Source organism: Ictidomys tridecemlineatus, chromosome 8, assembly GCF_052094955.1.
Source record: "Ictidomys tridecemlineatus isolate mIctTri1 chromosome 8, mIctTri1.hap1, whole genome shotgun sequence".
NCBI classification, from domain to species: Eukaryota; Metazoa; Chordata; class Mammalia; order Rodentia; family Sciuridae; genus Ictidomys; species Ictidomys tridecemlineatus.
In genome coordinates this window covers 2,711,752-2,722,859 of record NC_135484.1, presented here as the reverse complement: position 1 = coordinate 2,722,859, position 11,108 = coordinate 2,711,752, and the positions used below count along the sequence as shown (strand labels likewise).

The 11,108-nt window shown below is 42.2% G+C and overlaps 1 protein-coding gene across 2 annotated transcripts; it reads right to left on the bottom strand.

The window, feature by feature from the left end:
* Positions 1-18: 18 nt before the first annotated feature.
* Mpc1 (mitochondrial pyruvate carrier 1) lies at positions 19-9,467 on the bottom strand. Of its 2 annotated transcripts, XM_078018758.1 has the most exons (5): positions 9,268-9,467; positions 4,818-4,821; positions 2,419-2,515; positions 766-898; positions 19-528 (listed from the first exon to the last, which is right to left on the bottom strand). In XM_078018758.1, exons 1-5 carry the CDS (start codon positions 9,336-9,338, stop codon positions 504-506), a joined length of 330 nt encoding a protein of 109 aa, XP_077874884.1. In that variant the 5' UTR covers positions 9,339-9,467; the 3' UTR covers positions 19-503. The 2 variants fall into 2 exon arrangements, with proteins under 2 accessions (XP_077874884.1, XP_077874885.1); XM_078018759.1 differs by lacking the exon at positions 4,818-4,821 and having other exon boundaries at positions 9,268-9,445.
* Between the last annotated feature and the right edge of the window lie 1,641 nt (positions 9,468-11,108).

Here is an 11,108-nt window from a genome sequence, read left to right as displayed (position 1 = left end):
GCAAGATATTTAGGCATGTTCATATAACAAATATTTAAATCATTTATTGCCATTTAAGTTACAGCATCTCAATGTACATACTGCATGGAAATACAAGACAGTTTTTCAAACACTGAAGATCAGATTTTAGGTATGTGTTAAGTTGTTGGATATCTTGCAGTCATTAAAGTCAAGAAGTCTGAGTATTTAAATGTATTATAAAATTTTGCTGTTCAGTTTTTCATTAAGCAAATCCCAACAGATAATATGTGTATGAATACAGATAAAACCATCATTGGAAATTATTAAATTAATTGCATATTTTGAGCTACTCTATGAAGAAAAAATATTCAGTACTTGTAAGGCAGCAGAGAATTTGTTTAGGGACTCCCAGCTATATCTATAAAAATGGTACAGTTAGTAAAAATAGCATTCCACATTTCCTCCTATTCATGCTGATGGAATCTGTGACTCTGCAGCAGTAGCTGGGGTGCTGTCCTTTCAAGAGCTTGTTCCTTCCACTTCTATGCAGATGCCTTTTTAGTCATCCTGGAAATAATCACAAAGAAAAATTCAGTGAGAAAACGCTGCTCCAAGTGACTTTAGAAGACAGCTTTCCATATGCTTATTTTAACTTAAGATTTTACAAAAACTGAAATATCTTATTTTCATGTTAAATAAGTCAGGTTTTTCCACCTAACATCCCAGCTCCCCACTGCCACTAGCACAAGGTCTTGGTTTCTTTCTCCCCAATTTCTCCAAGTAAAGTAATTCAAATCTGCTTACTCATATCTGATAAGCCGTCCTCCCTGAATGAGCTGGGCTACTTCGTTTGTTGCATGGCACGCAAAGAGAAGCCAGTTTCGAGGCTGCACCTTGTAGGCAAATCTCATGAATGTCAAAGAATAGCAACAGAGGGCTGCAGAAACACCAAAGCAAAAAACACCAATAACTTACCATCTACATAGCTTAGGGCTGAAGGGACCAGAGACCAATGGGTCCACAGCATTAGCCAAAAAAAAGGACACTCTTCTGCTAAAACCCATGGCAGATCATAAAAGGTACTATAAAAGGTACTGTCTCTAGTAGGAAGCTCATGAAATATTTCACTGTACTGTGGAGGCATTTTTGTTATCACTTAAACATTTTATGAACATATATGTTAGCAAGAATAAATGGAAACAAATTCTTGACACATTTCTGCCTCTTAGAACTGTTTATAACCCATCATTTGAGAGAACTACTGTTTATGCTTTTAACAATAGTTTTATATCAGGGTTTCAAGTAAACTTGATGACACTCTTCCAAATCAAGTTTACAACATAAATCTGTTGGCTGTGGGGGCTGGGGTTGTGGCTCAGTGGTAGAGTGCTTGCCTTGCATGCATGAGGCACTGGGTTTGATCCTCAGCACTACATAGAAATAAAGATATTGTGTCCACCTAAAATTAAAAAGAAATATTAAAAAAAAATCTGTTAGTTGACTATCAGCAGGATTAAGGTGGCATATTTTTCAGCTCGGTATACTAAATCTTAAAGGTGAATGTTAATATTTCTTAAGTATTGAGGCCAAGCCCTTGTCCTGGAGCAGTGGCCTAGGAGGGCTGGAGTGCAGGCAGTGAGCATAGGCTGGGGCCGTGTGAGCCTGAAGTGTGGTGAACAAGGCCAAGGAGAGACAGGGCACTTTGGCCTGTGGACGTGTTGATGTGTCAACATGCTGTGGCCCAGCACAGGCTGGTAACTAAAAAGAAAATTAAGTGGGGACAGACCAGAATGATGACTGCAGAAATGTTTGGGCTCAAGAGTTAACCAATAGTGTTGGTACTTTTCTAAAACCTGTTTAGCAGAAATTTGGACAAATAGTATTGATCCAAGAGCTTTGTAAACCCTTAGACTAGCACACTCAAGAGGCAACCTGATATAGGGTCCCCTCTCATGCTTTCACTCTTGCCTTCCATTCTCCGTGAACTTCTTTCTTGGGTTTTGTGAGACAAAAACCCAGAAGAAATTGGTAGTGAGCTGCTTGGGTCTATTGCAATGCTGGAGAGCATAGTCCACAATTAAGAACTCTAACACATCGCTTGATAATAATGGAAAAGAGTACGGCTTTGTCAACTGTGACCCTCAGAACTGACATTGGCAGGCATCCCCTACTTTAATTAGCTGCAACACTTAAAGAGCTTTCTTAGCTGCAAAAGCCTGCAGTTTATGCAGGCCCCCAACCCAATCCCTAGTAGAAATGAAGAAATCTTGGTTTTAAGTACTTCAAATTAATTCTATTTCTTCATCATAGTGAAAAAGATGACACTCTTCAATGTCACCATATTCTTTATGTCATGTTTTACTAATGATTGTAACATCTGATGCTACAAATGTGAAATGTGAGCAACAGCTCTGCTATGTGTGAAGTCCTCTGAATCACGACAGTCTGTGTTCTTACCAAATGTCATTCGTCCACTGATGATCTCTGGAGACTTCTTCATGTCATTGATGGCAGCAATGGGGAGACCCCAGTTGGCTACTGGGCCCCAGAAGTGCTACAAAACATGAGAGAAGAAGAGAGGGAAGAGTTAAGGTAGAGCCATGAACAGGTGCAATCTTCCTCAATCTTTATCTTTACATGCTGCAGGTTCACTGGGTTAATTCATGGGTGGTTATCATTGTGTGATTGTTCAAGGGCTTTCATATGAGTAGGCAGTTCTCACAAAGGAGCCCAACTCGAGAAAGAATTAGGTTGTTTACTAAGATCCCTACCAATTTTCAGATTCCAACTAAATAATCTCATTGTTCCATTCATTTAAAGAATTTAAAAATGAGACCAATTCTTTACATGGTTCACTCTGGTTATAATTTAAACCTTGCTAGAACTATTCTCCCTAATTGTTTAAATCTATTAAAATTACTTTTTTTCAAATTTTAATTCAGATATTAACTCTTAAAAACCCTAAAAGGTACTTTTTCTGAAGAAAAAAATTAATAAGGGAAGAAATTGTTTTTTAGCTCATATGAGCTATTCTAAGATCAGAGATCTTCCCCCAGGCCCTAAGAAATTATGACTGGAAAATACTTTTGAAATAGTAGCAAAAACTTAAAGAAATGGACCAACAGTTTTTATTTCATCCTATAATTACTGCCATTCAAGGTTACCAAAATTAAGTTGTCCATGGTTAATAGCAACCATGCCCAATTTAATTTCTGAGGCTAAAATTTTTTTTAAAAGGCCAGTGGCTTTTCTCCATTAAACTGGAACTGTTTTATATAGAATTTAACAATAGTATCTTAAAATCTGAAAGGATCCACACTTTGTTGGTCAAGTGCCCCTTTTAGTTAATTATCAGAACATTAAACAGTGAAAGAGTTCCTTGCTGGACTTTTGCCTATCATACACAAATACAGAGGTGGAATACATTGAGCATCATTAAAATCCGAAAATTCTCTGAGAAGAAACCAAGAGAAATACAAGAATAATGACAATTACATTTTGTGTGATATAAAAATATTTTGAAGTTTATTTAACATGCTGAAATGTAAATCATGAGGCTCATGCTTAAAAGAATCATGTCAAAGTTCCTATTCAGCCAGGACGGTAAAGATTCAGGGTCTAACGCACAAGTTATCACCTCTCAAATTGGAATGGTTGGTTACAGAATTTCTGAAATTCTGGAATAGCTAATTAGTCTTTTTGTATTCAAACTGGATAATATCTGAATAAGATACTCACTGCTTATGCTTTACTCTCTGGTATTCCAATGAGGGACAGTCATTTTTATTTCCTTTCCCTTCCCCTATCTCTGTAAGGAGAAGTGCTCACTTTTCCCTTAACTACTGACTTCTCTTCTACCTATCCTTTACTGGGTGTCATTTCATTTTCATTCCATAGTGACTTTCCTTTTCCTCCTTTTTGACTAGGACTTTCTCCACTTGGTCTACTTTCATCACTTTTCCATTCAACCTCTTTTCACCGCCCCCACCTGTATGGCAGTCTTATCTGTCATGCACAGTCTCCGAGGGCTATGATGGAACCTGAGGAGTCTAGGGCTTATCTCTACCACCAGGTATAAAGGTGTCTTCTTGCACAGTAGTAGCAGACAATAGATGTGAAACCATAAGTAGTCCTGGAGGTCTTCTGGCTAACTGGTCATATTAAAAGTTTAAGCGTGATCAGTGTTAGATTACATGAGACAGTTCGGCATGCCAAGAACTACATATACATTTATGACTGAGTCATAAGCATGAGTCACACTTCAAATATATCCCTTAAAAATAGCATAAAAGGTAAAAATCACTTTAACACTAATTTAGTAAAAATACCTAGCCTTAGAGAGTTTATAATGCACACTTTCTACATAGAACAAAACTCCACTTTTCTCTTCCTTTTTTGGAGATACATATCAATACATGCTGCCAGAAATTCATCAATTTCTAGAACAATAAGGAATTTCATGATTAATATTTGAAAAGAGAAAATTAACACATTTTGGACTAAATGGGAAAATAGTTTTACTCCATTATGATTCTTTATTGTGGCTTGTTTCAAACAGAAATACACAGCACCATGATCTGCCTCTGTTTTGAAATCTAGCCCTGGACACCTTCCTGCTGCAGAAGAACCACCACAAGCTGCTGCTCCTTCCCTCTCTCCTCTTTTCTCTATTCTTCCCCACCCCCTCCCCACTTCCCTCAGCTGCCAGGCCTGGGGAAGCACCACACACACAGCGCACTGTCTAATAGGGTGGCCAGGTGGCCACCTCAAGTGAAGGACACTGTGTCTGTTGTCCATATCTCTGTTAATGCAGAAAGTCTGCCACAGCCTGGAATGGAGAGAAACGATTTTCTTACCGTACTATTTTGTGAGGAATCATCAAGGTTCAGACAGAAGAGGCATGGAAAAAATAAAAATAAAAAAGATCAGATGGTTACAAAGAGTTGGTTCTGTTAGGTTCAACTCACACATTTTCAAGTTTTAGTAACAACAGGATTCTAGGGTTAGCAACACACATTTTCTTTCTTTTTTTTTTTTTTTTTTGGTCTTCTCTTTGTGATCAGGTAACATTTCTTAACTTTGACCTATGAAATTATATTTACATTTTATGGAAAATAAGCTTAATCTTTAGAGTGGAGCAGTCAAAAATAAATACAATATAAGTCATAAACACAAACCACACATGTAACTTAAAAATTTCTACAAGCCACATTACAAAAAATATAAATAAGCTGGCATGGTGGTACATGTCTGTTATCCCAGCAACTCAGGAGGCTGAGGCACAACGATTGCAAGTTCAAAGCCAACCTCAGCAATTTAGAAAAAAAAAAAGTTTTTTTAAATATAAAGGCCTGGGGATGTGGCTCAGTGGTTCAATCCCTGATATGAAGGAAAGAAGGAAGGAAGGAAAGAAGGACAGAAATTAGTTTTATTAATTTTAACACATAATTAATAAAGTTATGACCTACATACTTTACATTTTTTTGTACAAATTCTTTGAAATCTAGTGTGCATTTTACAGTCAATACACATCTCAGTTTGGACTAGCCACATTGCAAGTGCTCAGTATTGGCCTGTGGCTCACAACTGTTAATTTTAAAAATGACAAGTTGGAGAGAGGAACACCTCTGCAGAATTTTATTAACAATGAACTTTCAATTTCTACTCACTATTGCATTATCACCACAATGAAAGCCTCAAGGGGGTGTGTATTTTTGTTTCTACTGAACAACCAAAAGTGGTGCCTGGCGTTTAAAGTATTTGTTGAATGAATGAAGAATGAAAATTTTCAATGATGTTTTCATGGATGTTAAACATGGTATCTTTAAAAAATACATTAAAAGTTTTATAGTTGAGCAACTCTGATTTCTAACATGACAACTTTTCTCTTAAGCCAAATTCTCAGTTTAGCTATTGAAAGAGTTACTGAAAAAAGACAATAAAATCCTCAATACATGCATAAGTCCAAAGAGCTCTCCTGGTTGTTTCATTAGAGGTCACAGAGATTCTAATTTAAACATGAAAATAATCATTGAGGGTAGCAATATACTTCAAGTAAGTTCCATTAGGAAATGCCTAAAACCATAGAAAGCCTAATAAATTTCACTACCCAAATTACATTTCACAGCAAGTTCAAATTGGGCATGGCACTTTTTGAGAAAGATCAATGATCTTAAGATCGGACAACATAATCTAGGTAGAATAGTCACCTATAGCATTACTCTCCTTAAAATATCTTTTTTAAGGATCTGAACACAGGCCTTTTTTAAAAATTATAAATTAGCAAGGACACATTTTTTTTTCCTTATAAAAACATCTTAAAAGAAGTAGTACTTGAAATGTAAAGTTCTGACTTAGAGATTGCTATATTTGGCTGTGGTTTGGCCCCCACAGGTTTGTGTACTGGGGGCTTGGTCCCCAAATCAGCAGTGCTGAAATGGTGGGATCTTTAAGAGGTAAGGCATTGTCCAAGGTGATGAAGTCACTGTCCTCAGAAGGAATTAGTGTGGGTTCTTGTGGGATGAGTTCTCAAGAAAGTGGGTTATTATAAAGTGAGGTCACCCCACAAGCTTGACCCCTTATGCATGCTATCAGTTCCCTTTCTGTTTCTCAGATGAACATTTGTCAAGCACTATGCTGTCACTAAACAGGTACCAAAGCACAAAGGCTAAGTAATTTACCCAAATTCACAAAGCTAGAAAGCAACAGGGATAGCTTCAAAGTCATCACCTGGATGTAGCAACACCATCATCACATTTAACAAAATTGTCAACAATTAGTTAACATTATTTAACACTGAGATCATATTTAAACTTTCCAGTTGATGCAGTTCAGTGGAAGAATGCTATCTTAGTTTGCAGGAGACCCTGAATTGGAGGGGAGGAGGGAAGGGAGGAGGGGAGGAGGGGCTTTAGTTTAGAAGTTGGAAGAGCTTTCCTTTAGGAAACCTCTATAGCCCTTCAATAGGCTGTAAGAACAATACAGATCTGTAGTTGGTAGGGGATACAAGGCATGTGTAAGTTATTCATGAAATAGGAGGAGGAATAGAAAAATGTTTTTGGTGGGAACAAAAAAGTTATAATAAAATTTCCTTCTTTATATGCTTTATTCTCCTTTGCTAAGAGAAAGCAGGGCTATAAGCAAGGAGGGTAGGAGAATAAATAGAAATTACTTTCCTCTGATAAGTTCTAGGAAGAAAGGTTTCTCTATGTAGGGGAGAAAAAAGCTAAAATAAAACTTCTGGTCAGTTTTGAAACTTGCCTTCAACTAGTTTGGCGGCTGATTGTGAAATCCCACTGTACACAAGAATGGCAGGAAAAGCAAGGTCAAAATCATAGAACCTTATACCTCACACTGAAGATTTTAACTTATCCAGACAATAAAAATTTCTGCACACACACACACACACACACACACAAAAAAAAAATGATATATTTCGAGGTGCCATAGCCTATGCCTGTAATCCTAGCAGCTCGGGAGGCTGAGATAGGGAAATAGTGAGCCAGCCTCAGCTACAGCGAGGTGCTAAGCAACTCAGTGAGACCTTGTCTCTAAATAAAATACAAAATAGGGCTGTGATGTGGCTCAGTGGTTGAGCATCCTTGAGTTCAATCCCTGGTACCAAAAAAAGATATATTAAAATGTATAGTAATTTGGAGTTCCCAAGTATTTTCATATATCCCTTAATCAATTAAATTTTCCTGATACCCCAACAACATAGGACATTATCCTGAAGCCCATTTTATGTAACTAAAGTCCATCAGGATCCACTTGCTTGCAATCTCTTCACTAGGAAACTATACTTCTGAATCCTAGTTTAGTGCCCTAGTACTGGTGGCACTATCCTGGGCACTGCAATTCTTTTCTTTTCCTTATTAGTCAAACTGTAAATTAACGAAAGTAATACTGCAGAACCTATAAATATATTAAAGCTGCATGAGGTTAGTGTTAGAAGAAAATGTTCAGACAATATATCAAAGGATTCTACTGAAAACCCTGGCTTTTCAGTAGAAACTCATCCAATAGAAGAAGATATAATCTGAGAAAAGCAGGGCTGTCTCTCCTACTTGAGAATATATTTAGCACATTCTTCCTATGTAACAGAACTGCTAGATGATCATCAACATGTTTCTACAGTTAAGGTGTAGTAATTTTATTCTTCATTATACAATACAGTGTTATCCCTTAGCTGTACTCATCAGGAAGGGCGATTATATAAACAGGAGACGTTAATAAAAAGTAAGAATGTAATATTAAAGTAAGAATGTAATATTAAAGGTCATAAAGAAACATAATTGCAAGAACTAAGAACATGTCCTGGGATCACCACTTTGCTCAAAATTTCCGCCATACACTAAGGATAAATTGCCATGCTCCACAGTATTTAAATTACCATAATCCTATTTAAGCATAGAAACTTTTATGAGTCAGGAGAGAAGCTTCTACTTCCAAGTTTACCACATGGCCGACTGAACCATTTTTCTTACCTACTGCTTTGTAAAAATTTACGTAAAAAGTATTGGTGATAAAGTTCAGATTGATTTAGAAAACCAATCCTTTTTATTACTAAAATCAGGGTGCCTCTATGCACTACCCTTTAGCTGGTTGTAATAGGACATGTTTCTCCAAAGCTTTCATTAATTTACTTCTTAACCAAACTGCCTTGAAAGGGGAAAAGGAAGAAAATGCCCACATTTTTCTAGGTTTCTAAAATCACACGCAGATAAGCTGAGACCAGGCTACTGAACCCCCAGGGTCTGCGAGGCTGTCACACGCCGGGGCTGGGGCAGGCCTCGGGCTGGGGTGCGCCGGGGCCCAGGCCTGCAGCGGACACCGGCTCCGCACCGCCACCAAGGACCCGCAGTGCGACCCCGAGGGCGCCGGGCGACCGCCGCCTCCCTGCAGCGCACCTGCGCGCGGGACCCCAGAGGGGCGCCCTGTCGCCGGGCGGGAGGGGCACCCCCGCTGTCCCGGGAAGGACGTCACACGGTCGCCTGAGCGGGAGGGGCGTCCCGGGAAGGGTGTCTCCAGACACCCGCGCGGGAGGGGCATCCCAGTGTCACCGCCCGGGAAGGGTGTCTTCTCTGTCACCCGCGCGGGAGGGGCGTCCCGGTGTCACCGCCCGGGAAGGGTGTCTTCTCTGTCACCCGCGCGGGAGGGGCGTCCCGGCGTCACCGCCCGGGAAGGGTGTCCCCTCGGTCGCCCCCGTCCCCCGCTCGGGTGAGGCGCCCCAGGTCGCCGTCCGCACCGCGCGTGGGGCAGCCCTGGCCGGCGCAGCGACGAGGTGGGCGGCGTGGGTCGGGGTACCTCATAAGGTAGTCCCGGAAGTCCTTGCTGCGGACGTAGTCCGCCGCTTTCCGCACCAGCGCGCCAGCCATGGTCGTACCGGACACCGGGCCCTCGCGCTTCTGCAGTCTCCGCCGCCCCCGCAGCCCAATGTCACTCCCGCCTACCCGCTGCACCCCACAGCTCGCTAGCAACCGCGGGCCCACCTCGCGACACTCCAGCACGCCTTACGGCTGCGCCGCACCGCGGCCTATGGGAGGGCGCGGGGCCAGAGGCGGCGGCGCGGATTGGCTGACGGGAGCAGCACACCTCCTTCCCGCCCCCTGGCGCGAGGCGGGGAGGGCTGCGCAGGGCCTGCTGTCGTAAAGCGGCCAGGCGGCGGGGATTGGCTGGCGTTGCCCAGCTCCAGCCGCCGATAGCCCGCAGGAGAGCTGCTCTCGGAGTGGCGCTAGGCGCGGGGCCGCGGGCTGTGCGCGTGACGGGTTGGCGAAGTTCCTGCGCCACGCCTGTCGCCGAGGGCAGGTGCCTTCCCTACCTCCTCAAGGGCACCTTGGCGGGGCTGCAAGCCCTGCCTGCGCCCTTGAGCCCGGGCACGGGGGTCTGGGGTGCGTTGGCTCCGCCTCGCTGGCCAGCCGCTGCTCAGCCGCTGCTCGTGGGACCATGCTTAGGAGGTGGTCATGAAGCCAGATTTAAAGTTAGGTAGTCAGTGTAGTTAGATTGCGTCTAATATCAAGTGAAGTCTAAAATGGAGGCCATGCTGGGAATGACTCAGGGAAACGCAGGTCAACTCATGGAATGTTAACGAAGTCCAGGAAAAAGCCCAAGGCCAGAGCCCATCCCAAAGAAGTGTTAATGAACAGCCCCCAGCAAACTTGAAGGTGCTGACTCAGAAGCCCTTCCTGCTCAGACTACTTCTTTGGCCCACCTGATCCCACCCCTGGGGCCTTCCCACCTTCATTCCATCACTGAAAGAACTATAAAAAGGGGAGACAACCGCACTTCCACGGATTCCACCTCTTGGGTCCCCTTCTTCCTCCGGGAGAAGTCTTTTCTGCTGTCCTTTAATAAACTTCTAATTTCTACTCTGACCTTGCCTCGGCGTGCTTCTTTGGTGTTATTCTTCAACATCGGGGAAGCAAGGACTGTCACCGGTCAACATCGGTGACTGTCACCCGGGGGCCCATGGGGGCGCATTTAAAAATAGCATGAAACCTTGGTCCAGAGGAAATGCAGCTGCCCATGGATAGGAGGCTATGTGAGTCCCTCTAGGGTGCACTTTGACAGGAGGACACTTGTCCAGGAACTTGAAAACACTGGAGCTCAGAGCCATCCCCGCATGTCAGCAGGACTAGGAGGTTAACGGGCCTTAAAGGACTTGTTGTTCCTCCCGGTTGGGCACAGAGAAAAGACTCTGTGGAGTTCACCTTTTCAGATGAAAGGCTTCACGAGGGAACACTAGTGACTGCCATCCCCACCCTGAAATCTCATTACAGATCTGGGAGAAGACAGAGGAACAAACTACACATGGGCGAACTTCCTTAACCCAAGAGTGTCTGTTCATGGACTCACCAAGTCCTAGAGAATCTTTTCACAAGCTACACTGTTTCAAGGACCCCGAGCTTCCCTCCCCTTAGAGCAGGGGTATAATACCTGTCTGAATAAAGTCAGGTGGGTGGGAATCACACTCCTCTGACTTCCCTTTTACAGGTTAGTAAGTTTGTAAACCTTTTCTCTTATTATGGTTGCTAGGTTTTTTTCAGTGAACCTTGACAGAGTGGAGAGGAAATTTCCCTTCCTTCTTACAAAAGCAAAACTTTCAGATTATGCATTGAAAAAAAGAAAGAAAAAATATTGAAGGCTTT

Excerpts from the sequence above, each read along its gene's own strand:
- Mpc1 (XM_078018758.1), bottom strand. The coding sequence starts at position 9,338 with ATGGCTGGCGCGCTGGTGCGGAAAGCGGCGGACTACGTCCGCAGCAAG. Across the intron at positions 899-2,418 it reads CAGTGGACGAATGACATTTG|CCCTCTGTTGCTATTCTTTG; the intron begins GTAAGAACACAG and ends GTGTTTCTGCAG. Across the intron at positions 529-765 it reads GGACGGCTTATCAGATATGA|GATGACTAAAAAGGCATCTG; the intron begins GTAAGCAGATTT and ends GATTATTTCCAG.